Source organism: Bos taurus, chromosome 18 (assembly GCF_002263795.3).
Source record: "Bos taurus isolate L1 Dominette 01449 registration number 42190680 breed Hereford chromosome 18, ARS-UCD2.0, whole genome shotgun sequence".
Lineage (NCBI taxonomy): Eukaryota > Metazoa > Chordata > Mammalia > Artiodactyla > Bovidae > Bos > Bos taurus.
The window spans coordinates 57,384,938-57,405,318 of record NC_037345.1 but is presented as its reverse complement, the minus strand read 5'-3'; the positions used below and the strand labels follow the sequence as shown (position 1 = coordinate 57,405,318).

General features: G+C 56.6%; 1 protein-coding gene across 1 annotated transcript; it reads right to left on the bottom strand.

The window, feature by feature from the left end:
* Positions 1-716: 716 nt before the first annotated feature.
* IGLON5 (IgLON family member 5) lies at positions 717-15,221 on the bottom strand. The gene is made up of 8 exons (NM_001206875.1): positions 15,143-15,221; positions 7,137-7,215; positions 6,052-6,284; positions 4,384-4,503; positions 3,026-3,160; positions 2,671-2,791; positions 1,955-2,109; positions 717-854 (listed from the first exon to the last, which is right to left on the bottom strand). Exons 1-8 carry the CDS (start codon positions 15,219-15,221, stop codon positions 766-768), a joined length of 1,011 nt encoding a protein of 336 aa, NP_001193804.1. The 3' UTR covers positions 717-765.
* Positions 15,222-20,381: the final 5,160 nt, after the last annotated feature.

Below are 20,381 nucleotides of genomic sequence, written 5' to 3'. Positions count from 1 at the left end.
CCAGGGCTGGGAGGGACAGGGAAAGCGGGAAGGTCTCAGGCCGCTGAGCCGGTGATGGGGCCTCTGGCTCCAGGCAGGTGGTTGGTTGACAGCAGGGAGGCCCAGAGCCAAGGTGGAGATCCCGCACCTGCTCGCAGAGGTTGAGTGACAGCTTGCCAGGCAAGTCTGATGCCCCTCCCACTTCCAACCTGCCCGGGAGACAGCCTTTCAGCAGGGAGGGGAGGGGGCGGGGTGCGTGCATATACTGGGAAAGCGGGAACCTGGAAAACCTCCCCTCACAGCTTCCAGCACGAAGACCCCATACCTACCTCCAGCCAGAGGTGAGAGACAGCGGGGATGGGGGCAGTGGATGTGGGGGGTGTCCAGGAGGGAAGAGTGCTGAGCCCCCTTCCCCACCCCCCCATCCATACACACACACACACACATGCACACACACTCACACGCTTATGCTCACACCCACCACACACGCACGATCCAGTTGACAGCCTGAGCTAAGAGAGGGGTGTGGGGGTGGCCAGGGGTGGGTCACAATCAGAAAGGTGAACGGCGGCGAGAATGGCTGTAGAAAGATGCATAATTTTGCGTTATCCCTCACAGTGATGGGTTCTCTATAGATCTTCCCTCCTCCTCTTCCTTTTCCTCTTCTTCCTCAGCGGCCGAGAGCTCCTCCGCCCCTCGAGACCCACGGCGCTTGCTCCCCCTGCTCCTCTCGCTCTCGGCCTCAGCCCCCCCTCGCAGGGGGACACCAGCAGCACTGGGTTCTTCCTACATCCTCCACCACAGCCAGCCCAGGGCGGAGAGGAGGGTCAGGGGCCCTGGGGGCCTTGGGGCCGAGTTTTCCAGGGATCCTGGGCCTGGGGAAAGAGAGAAGGTCAAGGGAGGAGGCCCGGAGTGGAGAGAACCCATGCGTGTGTCTCCGCGTGTCTTGTTTCTGGGGTCTTGTCTGAGGCCTCCTCCTAAGGGCCTTTCCAGGTTTTCACTCAGGGACCCTGCCCCCTCGCCACACTCTGTTTTAATCTAATCATCTGGCTCATCTCTGTCCCTCCAACCCCTCCCGGCCCCCCGCGCCCCCCCCCCCCCCCCCCCTCGCCCAGCCCACTGCGCTGCAAAGCTCTTTGGTAGATCTTGGCAGGGCTGGATTCTTTTGACCATTCAGGTCTCATTTCAAACGTTGCTTCCTTCAGGAAGCCTTCTCTGATGCGTTTGTCTACTGCTACTGCTAAGTCACTTCAGTTGTGTCCGACTCTGTGCGACCCCATAGACAGCAGCCCACCAGGCTCCCCCGTCCCTGGGATTCTCCAGGCAAGAACACTGGAATGAGTTGCCATTTCCTTCTCCAATGCATGAAAGTAAAAAGTGAAAGTGAAGTCGCTCAGTCGTGTCTACTGCTACCATCCCCAATTCTATTGTTTATTTTCTTGATAGTCCTTATCGATATACAAAATTGTTTTTTGCTTATGTATGTATTTGTTGACTTTTCATTTTATTTGTCTACTTTATTGCTTTTCTACTACTGCTACTAGCTGTATGAGTCCCTAGACAAAAGTGAAAGTGTTAGTAGCTCAGTTGTGTCCGACTCTTTGCGACTCATGGACTGCAGCCCGCCAGGCTCCTCTGTACATGGGATTTCCTAGCCAAGAACACTGGAGTGGGTAACCATTCCCTTCTCCAGGGGAATCTTCCCAACCCAGGAATTGAACCCAGGTCTCCTGCATTGCAGGCATATTCTTTATCGTCTGAGCCACCAGACCTTGCCTCTTTTGTGCCTTGCTGTGTCCCCAGCATCCAATTCCCTCCCTTAGTAGGCGCTCAATGAACACGGGTCTTGGGCTCTCTCCTAAGCTCGGGGGTCAGTCGAGGGGCAGTTCTGCAGCTCCACCTCCCTGGCCATGCCCATTCAGGTCGGCCCCGCCCAAGCCCCGGCCCCGCCCCTTCCGCTCCTCGGGGGACGCACGCAGGAGCCGCATGGAGGCGCTGGATGTTCCCAGCCGGTTGGCTGCGCGGCACGTGTAGTTGCCGTAATGCCGGGCGCTCACGTTGGCGAAGAGAAGCATCGAGCGGGTGCGCTCCGTCTGCACCTTCAGGCCCTCGGCCGTGCCACTGCTCAGCCTGCCGGGGATCCGGGTCAGGGACCAGACCGCAGGACCCTGGCCCGGGACCCGCTCCGGACAAAAAGCCCAGCCCCCTGACTCCCAGATTCCCTGGAGACCCTACATTCTGTTCCCCCATCCCAGCGACCCCTAGCCTCTGGTTCTAACTCTCCATGGAACTCGGGCCACTCCCACCGATGCCCCTCTCCGGGCACCCAGACCCTCAACTCCGACCTTTAGGGATTCCCCAAATCCCAGGTTTAGGATTCTGCTAAACCTCAGATCCAGTGGTCCCCTAAAGCTAAAGCTTCTCCGACAAGTCTCAGCATCACCCCCACCCCAGACCTTCTTCCTGAATAGTCAGAGGCGGCCAGCCTCCAGCATTCATTATCCCAGGACCCAAATTTCCAGTAAGCCACCGCAGTTGCCCTGGGGCCCAGTGGACCCCAACACCTAGAACCCGGACACCGCCCCCACGCCCTAGTTCCCAGGACTCAGAACTCTGCTCCCTCTGCCCCCTCCCCGAGTCCCGAAGGACCGAGGACCCCACCACCACGGCCCGCCCCAGTGCCATCCTCACAGTCTGTCATCCTTGTACCACTGGAAATCCGCAGGGGGCACCGCCATGGCTTCGCAGCGCAGGAGGGCGGCCCGGCCCACGGCCGTGCGGGCGCTGGTCACGTCGGTGATGGTTGGAGGATCTGGTGAAGGACAGGGTCAGCGAATTTTCCTTGCCCAGTGCCGACGAAAGGGTCTCACCCCCAGCCCCTCCTTCCTCCTTCCTGGGAGTCCTCGAGCCCCCTCCTCTTAGACCCCTTCCTCCCGCAGACCCACCCCCTTCCTCCTCTCACACACTCTTCATCCCTAGGGACCCAGGGCCTGCCCCGCTTTCGTGCCCGTGCGGGGGCGGGGTGGGGAGAGGGGGGTCGGCTCACAGTTGACTGTGACCAACACGCGGCGGCTGTCCGGTGCAGAGTTAACCCCGTTGTGAGTCACGCACTCGTATTCCCCAGCCTGGCCCCGCTGGATGTCGGAAATCTCCAGAATCTCGCCTTCTGAGGTGAAGCCGTCTGTGGGGGGAGGGGAGGGGAGGGGGCGGGGCCGGACACAAACACTTAACACGGGACAACACGGGCACAACACGGACAAACATCAGCGGGGCGGACAGGCGCAAGGCCTGGAGTGCCGGGGTCGGTGGGGGGTGGGGGTTGCTGGGGTGGGACAGGGAATGAGGAGCTGGGACTTAGTAACTAGAACCCAGTGGAGAGGGTGCCAGAAGCTCCTGGGGCTCAGAAAGATCCAGAAAGCATAGACCCGGCGAGGGAGGATCCAGGATTCTGGGATCTAGCCCTTGGGGCCCAGGGAATCAGGAGCCGGTGACTGGAATCAGCAATCCAGGTATCGGGGGTCTTAGAACAGTGTGCCCGCTCAGAAGACCCTTTGGGACTCACAGCATTGGGGGAGCCAGGAACTGAAGACCAGGACTGTGGGGCTCAGATGAAGTGGTAGGGGAGGATCCAGGGATCCGAGACCTAGTTATTGCGTTCTGGGGTCCCAAGAGATCTAGGGGCTGGCACATTTGGTCTCCCAAGACCCAGTGAGTGAGGATCCAGGGGTCTGGGAAATGGTGGTGGAGATCCAGATAAAGGGGACAGTGAGGAATGTTTAGGATCTGGAATTTCCCATTCAGGTCCCTCTGTTTGGGGGCCGCCGTGCTTCTCAGCTCTACCTTGGGATTACTTGAAGGGCTTGTTAGGACAGACTGTGGTGGTGATGGGAGGAGGGGTGGTTCTGACTCATGCCTTTCTGGCAAGTCTCCAGGTGATGCTCCTTCTGTGAGTCTGGGGACCATACTAAGAGAACCCATGGCCTGAGGGATCTGCCAGAGATGCAGTAACGTGAACAGGAGATGGGAACATGGGCAGGGGCCGTGGCGCTAACCTGGCTCCGGCCATCTAGTGGGTGGGGGTCTGAGTCCAGGAGAATCCTGTGAGCTGGTGGGGAAGAGACTGGGGCTGCTAGAGTTAGGGATGGGGAGCAAGCTGGGATCTAGCAGGTGGGTGGAGGAAACAGCCCCAGCCTGGGAGGGCGCATGGGTAGGCTCTAAGGCTCTGGGGTCTGTTGGTAAAATAACAGGACCAGGTAGGGGGAAATCCGGTCATGACAAGGCTTCTAGGGGGATCAAAGGAGGCAGGAGTGGGAGGTTCTGGGTATCTAGCTAGGAACATGGGGAGCTTTGGGCCCAGCCTGTGGAGTGGGGGAAGGGACTTTCAGCCAGGGGTGGGGTCCTCACCTCGGAGCTGCCTCCAGGTGACCGTGGGCTCCGGCCGCCCTACAGCCAGGCAAAGCAGGTTCACGTTGCTCCCCTCATTCACTGTCACAGGCGAAGAGATATTCACGATGCGGGCAGGGACTGCAGGCCGGAGGGAAGGTCAGTGAGAGGTGCTGTGGGTTCCCAGGACCCAGGATCTAGGCCTGGTCCCTCCTCCCTCAGACCAGGAGTCCAGACCCCCAGCTCCTCCTCCTCAGACCCAGGGGTTCAGCTGACATTCCTGTCTCTCTGTAAGAATTCCTCTGTGTTTCCCCTTCCCTCTGGATCTGGCTCCTTCTCCAGTTGCTGGTCTTGTGTCTTCCTCACTCTTTCTCAGTCTCTCTCCACCTTCCTTCTCACACGGTTTCTATTTTCTATCTTTGGGTCTGAATTCCTCCCTTCCCATCTCTATTTGTATTGATTAATATTATTATTTTCAGTTAATTTGTTTAGCTAATGCTTGTATGGTACTTACTGAGTGTAAGCTTACCCTGTTTTAAGTATTTCACAAAAATGAACCCATGAAACCCTCACTACTTCCCTCTGGGGTGCATGCATGCTTGCTCAGTCGCTTCAGTCCTGTCTGACTCTTTGTGACCCCGTGGACTGTAGCCCGCCAGGCTCCTCTGCCCATGGGATTGTCCACGCAAGAATGCTGAAGTAGGTTGCCATGCCCTCCTCCAGGGTATCTTTCTGACCCAGGGATGGAACTCTTGGCTCATTCATCGCAGTCCGATTCTTTACCAACTGAGCCACCGGGGAAGCGAGATGTTGCTCTTTTCATCAATTCTAACACATGGGGGTGTTCCCCGCCTCGACCCCGCCCCCTCTGAACATTTCTCCAATCAGAGTGGCCTTATGAGGACGCCAGTGTTTAACTGGCAGGTTACACTCCCACCCCGTTTCTAGCAAGCAGAATAAAGTAAAGGTGTCCCTTCCAACGGATGACGTCTTGAATTTGATATATGACAGCGTCATCTCCATTTTGCAGATGAGGAGTCTGATCGTCCGGCTCGCTTTGGGTGCCTCAGCCCCTGGGTGGCAGCGGCAAGGTTGGAACCGGAGGATTTGGCTCGCAGGTCGGGGCTTGTCTAGAGCAGGGCTGAGCCGTCCCTGGCTTCCTGTCTCTCCACGTGCTCGCTGCCCTCCAAACTACCTCTGATGCCAGCCTCCCGCCCCCCCCCCCCCCCCCCCCCCCGCCATGGGTCTCTCCAGCCCCACCTCTCCCGCTCTGAGCATCCAGCCTCCGCACGTGCTGTTCTTTTTCCTGAAGGTCTCAGCTCAGACGTGATGTCTGGGAAACTGCCTCTCCTCGGAAAGACACCTCCAGACAGGCAGGGCCAGCCTGCCTGGCTCATCTCTGTCCCTGGCCTGTGGAGCAGTGCCTGCACTCAGCAGGCGCTCAAGAAACAGGGCTGAGCCAATGAACTCGGGGTCTTCCTCCAAGTGCCCCCCGCTTGCGTATCTCTCCTGCCCTGGAGGTTGTCTCTGACTTTCTCTCCCTCTGCCTGGCTGGAATCTGTGAGGGCAGGGAGTGTGTCTGTCTTCTCACGGGTGTCCCTGGGATTGACAAGGACGCGAGTGTCTCCTCTCCCCAGCGCGCATCCCTGGCTCCCCCCTTCCCCGCCAGGGCCCCAGCAGAGGGCTCACCATGGACGATGAGGTAGACCTGAGTGGTGTACGGCTGGTGGCGGGTCTGGAAGGAGCAGGTGTAGAGGCCCTCGTCGCCCAGCCCCACCTGGGTGATGAGGATGGAGAACTCCTCGGGAGTGTTGGTGAGCAGCCGCACCCTCGGGTCGCTGGTCCAGCGGTCGTTGCCCGCGTACAGGATGTTGGAGCGGTTCAGCCAGGCTACTCGGGTCACATGCTCATCAATGAAGCAGCTGGAGGGGAGGATGAGGGGAGGGCAGTTCTTCTCTCCCCTACCCCCGCCTGGCCCTCCAGGGTGACCCCTGTCAAGGGGGCTTGGAGGGGGAAAGAGGAAGGCTCACTGCATCTCCAGTTCCCACGGCAGTCCTGGGAGGCAGCTGTGACTGTGCCCACTTTACAGGTGGGCAAACTGAGCTTCAGAGAGGGATAGTTGTAAGCCCAAGTGTACAATGGTATGACAGCTGATGATTACTGAGTGACTGCTGTGTGTCAGAGAACCAAAAAGAGGGGGACAGACACCCCGGGGGAGAGGGACAGAGATACAGAATGACAAGCGACCCAGGAGAGCAGAGAGCTGGGGGAGGGTAACACCGGTTCTCATTAAACAGTCAGTGTGCCAAGCTCTCTAAGGTCAGCGTGTGTTGTTGTCGTTTAGTTCCTAAGTGGTGTCTGACTTTTTCGTCACCTCATGGACTGGAGCCTGCCAAGGCTCTTCCATCCATGGAATTTCCCAGGCAAGAATACTGGAGCAAGTTGCCATTCCCTTCTCCAGGGGATCTTCCAGACCCAGGCATTGAACCCGGGTCTCCTGCGTTGGCAGGTGGGTTCTTTACCACTGGGCCACCAGGGAAGCCCCCGGGGTATATGTACAGGCTCTTGCATCCTCCTAACAACCTAGATGGTGGTTGTCGTTCCTCCACCCATTTGACAGATGGGCACACTGAGGCCCAGGGTGGGGCCGGGCCCAGAGTCTGGGCCCTGATGGCCTCTGTCCCGATGATGGGGGAGGTATGGGTGGGGCCTGCGGGTCAGGGCAGTTCCCCACTTAAGGAGGACGAAGGGTCAGCACTTCTGCGTCCCCCTACCTGAGTGTGGCGTTGTCGCCTTCACACACCGTGTAGTTGTCGGCAGGGGAGCTGAACTCCAGGCTCTGAGACAGCAGTCCTGTGGAAGGGAGGGTAGCTCAGCTGGGCAGGACCATGCTCATGTGTACACACACACACACACACACACACACCCTGGCAGACACACACTTCCCACACCCACTGGCACACACATTCACTGATGTTTCCAAAGACACTCACCGCAGACACACGCAATGTATCTTCCCACAAGCCCATGCTGACCCAGACAGGCTGGGACACACAAACCAAACACCTCCCGAGACACTGAGACAACACAGTCACAGCACATAAACACGTGTATATGCACAAAGACACACGTACATCAAAGCTCAAGCATACACTCACAGATGCTGTGTACAGATGTGTGCACACGCACACTCATAAACACAGAAATGCACATGTGCAGATACAGACACACAAAGCTGTGCACACACATACACACACAGACATGTGTAAACATGGCACACACATACATGTTCACAGTGAACACACACAGATTCAAGAGTACACACACACACATATCCACATACACGGGGGCACATACACATATTCAAAGACCCACAAGTACACTCATATACACAGATGTATGTACAGATGTAACAGACAGGTACACACATGTACACACATTAATTCAGAAATACATGGAAAGACAGGCTGCAGGCAGATACTCAACACTCACATGTGTGCACACAGACACCCAGACATGCAAACACCAGCACATACACAAACACGGATGTGTGCGAATATCCACGGACACACATGTATCACAGATGCCCAGGACGCCCTCTGGCGTGGTGTAGAGACCCCTGTGCCCGATCCCATGCTCTGGCAGGCGCATGCCCACTCCTGCCTGACCACTCCAGTGCCCCTGCGCCTGGCAGAACCCCCGCCCCCACCCATTCATCTCTCCGTGGACCGTGGCCAGAGGCTGGACAGGGGCCAGGGAGGGGGGGCTGGGCCCGCGGAGGCGGCGGATGGAGACAGCACCGGGCGGGGGAGAGGAAGAGGCCGGGTGACCTTGGACGCCTGCGGAGGCTTGGCCCCGCTCAGGGCTGCCCTGGCCCCCCACCCCGGAATGAGGAACTGATTAATCTGATGAATTAATTGCCCACGCCGCCCCAATGACTCCCGGAGGCCCTCTCCATCAGCAGCCCCTCTGGACGCGGCTGGGGCAGAGCCAGGGTGGTGGGCTCACCAGGCCCCAGGATTTGGGGCCTGGGGCCTGCAGCCCTCACCCCCGGTTCACCCGCGCCGGAGTTGCTCTGGTCATTTGGTGAGCCCTGGAGAGAGGGAAGGGACTCGCCAGCCCTGAGCCTGGCAGAGAGGATGTGCCAGGACAGCCCTAGGAAGAGGAGGGGGCAGCCAGGGGACAGACAGACACACACACACAGTCACCAGGGCCCGGGAAAGAGTCAGCCCTGGGGACAGGAAACAGTCCCATCCACAACAAGCGGGTCCCACTGAGGGACAGAGGCGTACACACTTAGGCTGAGGCACACAGCCTGGGACACACCCCCGGGAGAAGGTCAGTTAGAAGAGACAGCTCTTTCCCAGAAGCACACGGGTCGGCCACCAGCCACGACACCCTGACCAGCCCCCCGACATAACCAGATGCACACGGTTACACACATGCAGCCCCACACACGCAGGTGCAAAGTCTACACACAGTTACAGCCCTGCACAAAGACTCTCTCTCTCTCACACACACACACACACAGGCTTCATCGGTCACAGTGACCTCCCAGCCTGAGGGCTACGCTCATCCCCACCGCAGACAGTCGTGCATGAAGCTACAGCCTGACACATGGACGGAGGCTCTCAAATACAAAGCGACCGCCCTGGGCCAAGAGTCGGGCACATGCAGCCATGCTGTCACCTACAATCAGATCACACACAGCCATGCACACACACACACGCACACCCCATAGATCTGTCATACTGGTCACACACATCCCAGACCAAGCTTGCACCATCTCAGCACCGTTGACATCGGGAGCTGGATGATTCTTCATGGTGGGGCCACCCTGTGCAGTGTAGAATGTTTGAGAGCATCCCGGATTTGACTCCCCAGATGCCAGGAGCTCCCCCACCCCAACCAAAAATGCCGGCATCACCAGATGCCTCCTGGGAGCCAAAATCACCCTGCCCTCCCCGCAACCCCCAACTTCCCCAGCCCTCTGACAGCAACTGTCCCAGGTTCAAGGAGGCCCACCCCATGGCGGGGGTTGAAGAAGGAGCTGTCCAAGGTGCCCCCAAAGCCTCAGGGTAGAACCAAGGGCTCCTGAGCTCAGCCTCGGGCCCTGGGGTAGGGTGCGGACCTCACAGAAGAGGGCAGGATCTTAATCACATGTCCCAGGAGACAGAGAAACAGACAGACAGACAGACAGACAGACAGACACACACACACACACTGTTTGCCAGAGGGATCTTTCCAACACTCAGAGCGGCCTCCAGCGAGAAGTTCCCGCCCCTCAGCCTGGCATCTAGGGCCCTGACATCTGTCTCCTGCCTCCTCTCCCCTAGTGCGACCCAACCCCACATTCCCCATTTTTCTTCCCCCTCTCTCCCTCCCACTATTCCCCATCAAAACGCTTCTCCTTCTCCAGGCACCTGGTATATGGGGCCTCTCGGAGGAGAGATGGCCCATCCGAGCCCACACAGCCTCTCGCTCTTTTCCCAGGGCTCCGTGGATCAGAAGCGTCTGCCTCCCCCACCTGCTCCTCCAGGGCAGGGCCCGGCTCAGACCATCTGCGTCCCCAGCACGCCCAGCTGGGCCCTGGCTGAGGGCAGTCTCGGGAGATGAGTGATGAAGTTATCTCAAGTGGGTCTTGGATGCCTGGTCTGTGTGTCTATAAATTCGGATGTCTGCCTGTCGGTCTCTTCCAGTTCCCAGACTCCAGGCTCAGGAGGACCCTGTGTGCTGTGTGACCTTGGGTAAGTCCCTTCCCCTCTCTGGGTGTCAGTAAATGGAGGAGAGGGTCAGGTTAGCCATCCCACCACCCTGTCTGTCGCTGGGCCGGGCCCCACCATCTGTCTGAGTCACAGTCGCCGTCCCTCCCTCTTAGTCTCAATCACCTGGACTGTCTAGGTCTGCTTTCCTCACCAGATGGGAGCCTCTCAGGGTGGGGCCTGGGTCTCCTCATCTGCAGCATCACCCTACCCACAGTCTATCCCATAGGCAGCCTCAGACATGTTTAATAGCTAAATAAACAAGCTAATGCACATGAGGTCCCCTCTGTAGGAATTCTGCTTGGAAAACGCTGAATCCTTACTCTTTCTCGTCCTCTTTTGTTTTCCCGCAATGCCTGCAGTACCTCCCTTAGAGCTCAGATCACACTGTGGTGACTGTCTGTGTCTCTCTCCCCTATCAGATTATAAGTTTCTTGAGGGCAGAGCCTGAGTCTGACTCAGGTTTGTGTCCCCAGGATCTCCCAGCACCAGGCCTGGTCTGGAAGGCCTTGGGAAAAATTTGCTGAATGAGTAAATGTAAATGGATGCCTGCAACATGCTGTGCCAACTTTTGAACTCCTATGCATTCCTCAAAACCCCAGCTCAAATGCCCCCTCCTCCAGAAGTACTTCCCTGACTGTACAAGGTGGACAGTTCCCACTGTCTCTACTGAGTACCCTCTGATTCAGCTGTGACAGCATCCAGGTGTGTTTTCCCTTCCTGACCAGGAGTTCTCTGAAGGCCTGAAACTTGGTTGTGCCCCCCAAGTTGGACTTAGAGAACTGTTGGTAGAGGGGCTGGATATCTCTAGAGATTGGATAAGAAAGCCCTGAGGAGCCTGGGCTGATAGATCAAATGTCTGTCCCATCATTTCCTGACTGGGTGACCCCTGGCCAGTCTGAGCCTCAGTTTCCTCAACTGTAGAAAGGATAAAAATGGTATTTCTTCCCTCAGCAGGCTTTTTGTCAGGGATTCCATGAGAACATGCAAGCATAATGCTTAACTCAGTGCTTAGCAGGCAGAAATGCTTGCTGCTCTTAACAGCACCTTCTTTTTAAAGAAACATCTATTGTTATCGCAGGTTCGGTGTCGGTCCCCTGGGGGTGGGGGAAGGGCAGGGCGGGTCTGGGTTGTAGGTTGCTCTATGCCCAGCACCCACCCCTGAGTCCAGGACTCAGCATCTGTTCTGCTACTACTAAGCAAGCATAACCAGCCTGCTAAATGAATGGACTGGGGAGCCTGGCTGCCTAGGTTCAAATCCCAGCTGCACCACCGAGCTGCACAAGTTACTTCCTACAACAGAGACTCAGTTTTCCCACCTCTAAATGGGGCCCATCAGGGCCCATCATGCCTCAGTCACTGGCTTGAGGGGGAGAGGATGAAAGAAGGTCACCCAAGCAGGCTCCTGCTAGTTAAGTGCCTGCAAACAGCTCTACTTGTGTTGGCTGGTGGGATGGTTATGGGGCAGGGAGCAGCCTGGTGGTGGATCCAATTGTGATGGGAGGGACCATGTGGGTCTCTGCCATTCCAGACGAGTGACTCTCATATGCTGTGCTGTGCTGTGCTGTGCTAGGTCGCTTAAGTCATGTCCAACTCTTTGCAACCCTAGGGACTGTAGCCCGCCAGGCTTCTCTGTCCATGGGATTCTCCAGGCAAGAATAATGGAATGGATAGCCATGCCTTCCTCCAGGGAATCTTCCCAAACCAGGGATTGAACCAGTGTCTCTTAAGTCTCCCGCATTGCCAGGTGGGTTCTTTACCCACTGAGCCACCTGGGAAGCCCAAGAAAAGGCTAGTCTAACTGCCACTGCAGAGCCCCCAGACCCCTCTCCCTCTTGGCTGACCTCCCATATACTCCTTATCACTGATGTCCAGTGTCTGTATGCTGAGCCTAGAGCCCTGGAACTCTCCACGTGCTGGCCGTTCCTTTCCACTGGTCCCTTGTGGCTCAGCTGGTAAAGAATCCGCCTGCGATGCAGGAGACCTGGGTTCGAACCCTGGGTTGGGAAGACTCCCTGGAGAAGGGAAAGGCTATCCACTCCAGTATTCTGGCCTGGAGAATTCCATGGGGTCGCAAAGAGTTAGACGCGACTGAGCGACTTTCCCTTTCCCTTTCCCACTGCAGAGCCTTTGCTTCTGCTGTCCCCAGGGGATCTTTCCAAGGCTGACTCCTCCCCTCCTTTCAGTCTGAACTCCACTCAGCGGCTCAGATGTTACCTGAGCTCCCAAGGCCAACTCGCCTGCCTGCCGAGTCATTCTCATTTCCTCTGTGCTCATCACTCTCTAATATCACCTGTTTACTTTCTAGGTTTGGTTTTAGTTGGTGGATCTCTCTCCATCTCACTAGGATGTAAGCTCCAGGAGGTCAGGGACTCCACTGCTGTGTTTATAGATCCCCAGTGTTTAGAACAGCGACTGTGTACCTAGTAAATATGTGTTAAATGAGCTAACAAGGCAGCGCCCACAGTCTAGACAAGCTAGGTGCTTGGGGGACCCCCTAGAGAAGGGTCCCTATGCCTGAATTCACCCTTCCCCTGCTTCATGTAATATGGCAAAGGAACCACCCCCAAATCACCAGCTGCAGCTACTTTTCTAAGTGGATGTGTGGATGTGTGTTGGCATAAAGAATTTAGAGGGGAAAAAAGTAAAGACAGAGCAATATCTACAGATGCCAGGGAGGTAGAGTTGAGTGGAAAAAAGCCAGTTGCAGAGAAATGGCTTTACTTTGTTTCTATCTTGGGAGAAACATCAACAAACTAACCAATCCTTTACAGACGCTGAACTCTGCCTGTCTGACGGTGCAAGTGAGAGGCTCCTGGGGAGGCTGAGGACCCTGGCTCTCTCTTGAGACTGGAACGTGGGGGCGGGACGTGGCGGGGTTTGCTTTTATGCATTCTTGTAGTGGATGGTTCACTCGTATGCTCTCCTCCCGTAATCTGGAAACCATCAAATGAATAAAAGAGAGGAGGAAATGCAATCTGGTATGACTTCAACCGGCTTTTTCTCAGCCTCAGCCGTCAAGCGGTGGCGGGTAGGTGGGGCTGTCTTTCCAACCGTCTAATCCTGTCTCAGCTCACTCGCCAGCCACTCTGCCCTCTGTCCCTCTGGTCGCAGTCCTCTAGTAGGGGACAAACGGCCCAGAGGTGGGAATGCACTTGACCCAGGTCACAGACCGTCTCCTGGTTCCACCAAGCTCCCAGCCCTGCATGTGTGAACAACAGTGATTTCTAGGGTTCTGAAGAGTCAAAGTAGAAGGCAAGTGGGAAGTGATCTTGAGAGTAAAGGAAGAGAGAGAAGAAAGTGGAGAGGTGAAGGGAGAAGGCCAGAGACATTTCAAAGGACAAGGAGGAGAATGAGTGACCCGGGGTGGGACATGAGTTCCCAGAAGTGGATGAGGATCAAGGCACCGTGTGAGGGGCTGGAAAGAGACAGACACACACACACAGGGTGTGACGGGGACAAGCAGTTCCAGAGGCTGAACGGGCCAGGTATGGAATTGTGCTGAACCCAGCAGCGATGGAGAGCCAGCGACCCAGCCACGGAGACCAAGGGGATGTTACCCCGAGACAGGGAGCCTCCGGAAATGGCCGAGACGTGAGAGAGATCGAGAGAGACAAGCGATAGAGACAGAGAGACACAGACAGGCAGGCAGAAAGTCAGACAGGGATTCAGACGGGCCAGGTGGGAGGGGCACCCAGACGCTTTGCACCAGGGAGGGGGTGATCACCCCCGCCCCCGGCGCCGCCCGCCAGCATCCCTTGTGACTCTGGCTGTCTGCAGGTGCGGCTCTGGGTCGGACCGGGCGACGGTGTTTATGTGGCTGTGCCTGACCGGCGTTGTGTGGGTGGGAGGCTGAGAGCCGCTGTCTCGCGGAGACTGTCGGGGGTTCTAGGATGTTCCTGACTGTGTGTCCCTGCCTCTGTGATTCTGGGTCATTCTGGGGTGATTCTTCAGAAGCACTAAATGAACCCCAGCCCCTGCCTCCAGCCTCCTAGCTCTCCCCTCCCCTCCTTAGGGGGTCATCTCTTGGACCACCCCCAGGTCGCCTGCCTGCTGGGAGATACAAGGTCCAGCCATACATCTTCTAAACAGAGACTGCCAAGTTCACCACCCCCCAGCCTCTCCCCTACCATTCTTCCCTTCCAGCTCTACAAAAGACCAGCCCCCAGCTCCCCCCTCAACTAGGAAGACTGATATTAACCCTTTGACCCCGGGTTAACCCTTCCCTTCCCGCGGTCCTCAGTCACCCTCTGTCCTGCCCCGAACCCAAATATTCAGCCAGGGCTTTCCACATCTGGAGTCCCCAGCCCAGCACCCCAACTTCTTGGATCTTCAGCCCCATCTCCCCTTACACATAAATGCAATCCTCCACATACTAACACTTTCTCCCAACCTAGACGACCCAGCTGGGGAATTTCAGTCCCTTCCCAGCTGAGAGCCCAGCCCCACCCCCTTCTTTTGCCGCCCCGGGACGGAGGTCTCTGGACACCCCTGCCCCCATCTCTTACTGACCCTGGGAACCTGGGAAGACCCCCAACCTTCCCCCAGAAACGCCGACCCCAGCCCGCAGGCCGGGACCCTCTGGGGACCCTCCCAGGCAGAGATGAAGACCCCCGACGGGGCATCCCTCTGCCTAACCCCCACCAACTCAGTTCAGAGATCCTGCCCGGGGACCCTTACTTAGCGTCAGATCTCCCCACGACGATCCCGAGCCGCAGACTCCCGCCCCCAGGCCGGGACCAGGTGTCCGCGACCCTCTCACCGACCCGGAGAAGCAGACCCCCGCCCCTAGGCCCAGGCTCGGGCCCCAGGACGCGGACCCCTGCCCCCGGGCATGGAGCCAGACGTCCGAGGACCCCTCTCCCAACCAGAGGATGCTGCCCCCGCCCCCCCAGGCCCAGACCTCGGCGTCCGGGGGCCTCCTCCTCCCCGCCCGGAGATGCTCTGTCCCCCGCCCCCAATCCCCGCTCGGGACCCTGGAGTCCCGGCCGAGCCCCCCGCCCCCGGCGCTGCGGTACCTCGGCTGATGACTGCCAGGCCGGCCAGGGCGGCGGCGGCGAGAAGCCGGAGCCGGGCCCCGGGCGCAGGGGGGGGCATCGCGGCAGCGGCGGCGCGAAGGGGGAGGGGAAAGGGGGGGCCGGTCCGGGGCGCGCGAGGCCTGGGGGGAGAGGGGGAAGGGGGAGGGGGACCCCGCCTGCGGCTGCACCGGCCCGGGGGGCGGCGGGGGCGGGGGGAGGGGGCTGGGGGGGCGCGACGAGGCGGCCGGAGCTGCTGCAGACCCGGGGAGGGGGCGGCGCTGACGGGCAGGAAGGCCGACCAATCAGGGCAGGCAGGGGGCCGGGGAGGCGGGGCTGAGGGGGGGCGCTTGTTGGAGGGAGAGGCCTTTGTTACTGCGGCCCGGCCCCTACCCCCTCCCGCCACGGCCGTCCCCGCGGCTTCCCCGCCTCGGATCCCTAGGACCCCGGGCCGGGACACTGTCCCTGGAAGCTACCTTCCTCCTGCTTCAGGCCCCAGCCTCCTCCTCCCGCAGACCCAGAAATCCCGGCTCCCCAGACCCTGGAGATTGGTCCCCCGGTCCTCGCTGCCCCCAAACCCAGGAACCAGAGTCCCCAGTGCCCTCCCGCACCCAGACCCAGGAATCCTGGTCCCCAGCCTCCTTCTCCCCTAGCCCCAGGAGTCCGGGCTCCCAGCACCCCCAGACCCTGGAGTCTGGTTCCCCAGTCTTCACTGCCCCCCAGAGCCAGGAACCAGAGCCCCCCAACCCCCTCCCGCACCCAGACCCAGAAATCCTGGCCCCAGCCCCAGGAGTGCCAGCACCCAACCCCTCCAGACCCAGGAGTCTGCTCCCCCAGTCTCCCCTCCCCTAGACCCAGGAACCAGAGCTCCCAGTGCCCTCCCCCACCCAGACCCAGGAATCCTGGTCCCCAGCCCCTTTCTCTCCTAGCCCCTCAGCAGTCTGGGATCCCAGGCCCCTCAGACCCTGGAATCTGGTCCCCTAGTCCTCAGGGCCCCCAGACCCAGGAATTGGACCCCATGTCCCCATCTTCTTGTGGGACAGAGTTCTACTTCTCTGTCTACTTTCATGAATAACAGTGACTCTGGGGTGAAATTTCCTTTGGTTCCCCGCCCTTCTCCCCATCCCTCATCCCCAGGATAACAAGGAAATGGGGAGAGACTGGGGGACCTGATCTTCGGAGGTGGTGATTCAGGGTTTAGGGATGAAAAAGCCCCACTGCTCATTTTTTCACTTCCTTGGCTGTATGACCTTGGACCAGTCCCTTCTCTTCCCAGAATCTCGGTGTCTTCCCTGTGAGATGGAATCATCTCTATATCTCAAGGTTACTGAGAAGAACAATAGCAACCCTGGGAGGGTGCCAGCTCTCCCTGGCACCCCAGCAGCCTGTAGTTGGTGCTTTCCTCCTGGTTCCACTATGCGTCCATTTACTAGGTACAGTCCTCTGGATGAGGACTGCCAGATGAGGTGTCCCGGTCCCTGTCCTCCCGGTCCCTGACCTCCCTACAGGCTCTGAGGCAAGAGAACTACCCCTGAGCCTACTGCCTGTCCAGGGCACTTGGAGGCAGGAGTTACTGAAGTCACTCTCTAGAGGCTGTTTTACCGCAAAAGCAGGAAAAGTGAAAGTGTAAGTCGCTCAGTCGTGTCCATTCCCTTGCGATCCCATGGATTGTAGCCCACCAGGCTCCTCTGCCTATGAAGTTCTCAAGGGAAGAATACTGGAGTGGGTTGCCATTCTCTTCTCTGGGGAACCTTCCAATCCTCTATTCCTCCCTGATCCCTCCACATCCAATCTGTTTGCAGGAGCAGTTGGCTCAGCCTCCAAAATGGATCTCTGCTGTGTCCTCTTCTCCCCACTCTGCCCTGCTCTGAGCTGTCACCTCTCCCCTGGATGGCTGCTCTGACGGCAGCAGCCAATGCCCCGGTCTCCTGGCCTCCGCTTCTGTCTCCACCAGAATACGCACACCACCTGATGCTACTGCCCTGCCTCACTCGCTCACTCAGCTCCAGCTGCTCTGCCATTCATTCTGCTGCTTGAACAAGTCCAACCATCTCCTACCAACCCCAGGGCCTTTGCACTTGCTGCTTCCTCTGCTGAAAGGCTCTTCTCATCAAATTGGCACAAGACTCTTTCTTATCGTTCAGGTCTCACCCTTAAGAAGCCTTGGTTGATCCTGCTATCCAAAGTAACCCCTGCTCCCAATGCAACCACTCTCTGCCACACTGGTTTTGTTTTTCTCCCTGGCCTTTGCCATTCCTTTATGTCGTGTGTTCACTTGTTTATTTCCAGTCACTTCTCTTCCCCACTCCCGTCTCCCAGTTCCAGAATGTAAGCTTTGCTAAGGCAGGGTTGTGTGGTTTTGTTTCATTGAGGTATAGTTGATTTACAATATTATGTTAGTTTCAAGTGTACAACATAGTGATTCAAAGTTTTTATAGATTATACTCCATTTAAAGTTATAAAATATTGGTTATATTCCCTGTGCTGAACAATATAATCTTGCGGCTTATTTCTTTTATACACAGTAGTTTATATCTCTTAATCCTCCACCCCTATCCTCCACCTCCCCTCTTCCCTCCCCTACTTCCCACAAGAAACCACTAGAGAACCACTTGTTCTCTATATCTGTGAGTCTGTTTCTGTTTTGTTATATTCATCTGTTTGTTTTATTTTTTAGGCTTCACATATAAGTGATAACATAAAGTATTTGTCTTTCTCTGTCTGACTTATTTTGCTAAGTGCAATACCCTCCAGGTCCATCCATGTTGTTGCAATAGGCAAAATTTCATTCTTTCTTTATGGCTGAGTAGTATTCATATATATATATATATATATATATATGGTTGTTCTATCTTTACTTTTTTGAGGCACCTCCAGACTGTTTTCCATGGTGGCTGCCCCAGTTTACATTCCCCCCAATACTGTGAAAGGGTTCTCTTTTCTCCACACCCTCTTCAGCATTTATTATTTGTAGATTTTTTTTTTTTAATGATGGTCATTCTGACTACTGACTTTTATTATTATTCATGGAGTGTCACTCTTGTGCTAGGGGTTTCACAGTTAAGATGTGAAGCTCCCTGAAGGTGATGCTTAGAAGGCCCAGGGATATGGAAGATGCTCCATTTCAGCCCTAACAAGCGAAATAAAAATGATGATGGCCTCAGGTATCACCTTTTCATCCATCAAATGGGCAAAGTTCAAAGGACCCAGGAACGCACCAGGTTGGCGATGACAGTTGTTGACAAGAGTGAAATCAGTCCCCTTTCTATGGAGGGCAAGTTGGCATTACCCTTGAAAACTACATCCATGACCCTTGACCTTGAAAGTCCACATCCAGAATTTTCTCCTGCAAAAGTACTCTTGTAAACGCCCCACAGCTAAGGGACTGGATCATCAATGTAGTGTTGTCTGCAGTGCTCAGAGGACAAACTAAATCCTCCATGAGAGACTGGTTTGATACATTGCTGCATTGATGGGCAGCTGTTAAAAGACTGAGGCTGATGACACAGACTGTGGAATTCTGTAAGGGAAGGGAAACAAAGTACATGATGCAAAAATGTAACACACACAAGTTTGTATGTCCATCCTATTCCTCTAGAATAGGCTTTTTTTTTTTTTTTAATGTGGATCATTTTTAAAAAGTCTTTATTGAATTTGTTACAATATTACTTCTGTTGGTTTTTATGTTTTGTTTTTTTGGGCCATGAAGCATGTAGGATTTTAGCTCCCTGACCAGGGATCAAACCTGAGTCCCCTGCATGGGAAGGAAAAGTCTTAACCACTGGTCTACCAGGGAGGAAGTCCCTAGAATACAGGCTCTCTTAATCTTGGTATCACTGATATTTGGGGGCTGGGTGAGTCTTCATGGTGGGGGCCTCCCTGTGTGTTTCAGGGTGGTGAGGAGCATGTAGGGACTCCACCCTCTAGATGTGGGTAACACGCCTTCTGCCGAAGTCATGACAACCCAGAGAAGGGTAACCTGGCTCCCAGTTGAGATCCATCCCTCTGGGAGGAAACACCAGGCACCAAAACAGCATTTGTCTATGGCGGGGTTAGGGGTGGAGAGGGTTGGGGGCGGGGCTGCACTCCAGATGAAGAGAAGGGACCCTGATGGGGTCTGCTCCCAGGGCAGCCAGGAGAAGACAGATGTCCCTCGGGCTGTGAGCCCCTGGGAAGGACCCTCCCCTTTTCTGAACCTGAGCATCCTCATCTCAAGGGTAAGGGTGGGGGACCAGCTCCCATCTCACAAGACTGCTGTGTGATGGCAGGGAGGCTTCTGAACCTCTCTGGTCCGCAGTTCACTCCTCTGGGAAAGGGGCACAATGACTGGGGCACAGGGCTGCTGGGTTGAATGAATGACAGCTGAGGGCGTGGAAGGCACTCCGCCCTGGCTGGTGTCATTGTCACAGTTGCTGCCATCACCTCCTGAAGGGACAGAGGAGGTTCATGCAAACCTGCCTCCCCGTGTTCTCCTCTTTCTCTCACTCTGGGCATCTCCCCTTCACCCTTCTGTCTCTGGTTCATGTCCCTGTCTCCGCCTCCTTGTCCTCCTCCACCACGGTCACCATCGGCTCTCTCTCTCCTCCTCCCCTTCTGTCTCTCCCTCACTGTTTCTCAGTCCTTCCTTCTGCCACTCATCTAGCAAATGTTTTCCCAAGCCCCCTGGGTGCTACACTCCATGCTGAGCACTGCAGGAATCTGGAGATGAGACAGGCCTCTCCCAGTCCAGACGGGGACCCAAATCAACCCGGGGCATGGGGTGGGGGCAGGGCAGGGCATGGCTGGGGCTCAGAGGTGGGCACTGAACAGCCTGCACCACCAAAACCCATTATCCCTCAGAGGAAGATGCTCTAGTCCCCGTCTGGGCAGACTCACCTGCATGTCCTACACTCGCAGCTGGCCTCAGGACAGGTGTGCAGTGAAGGGTTAACTCAGCAGGCCTGAGTTGTCCAAACCCTGCCCACCCCGAACAGAGGACTGGCTCTTTATTGGCTCCTGGGAGGGAACCTCTAAGCCCTTGGAATGTCTGGATAGGAGTGTCTTTGTTTATCTGGGGGCCTCGGGTCACACCAGATAGTCTGTGTTAACAGTGTGATTTATGGAGGACACCTTGGGTCATGTGCTGTCAGCTTGACCTCCTGGGAAGGGTGGTGATGCTGGAAACTAAGGGCTACATAACCAACCTCCAATAAAACCCTGGACATCAAGGCTCAGGTGAGCCCCTGGTTGATGACACTCTGTG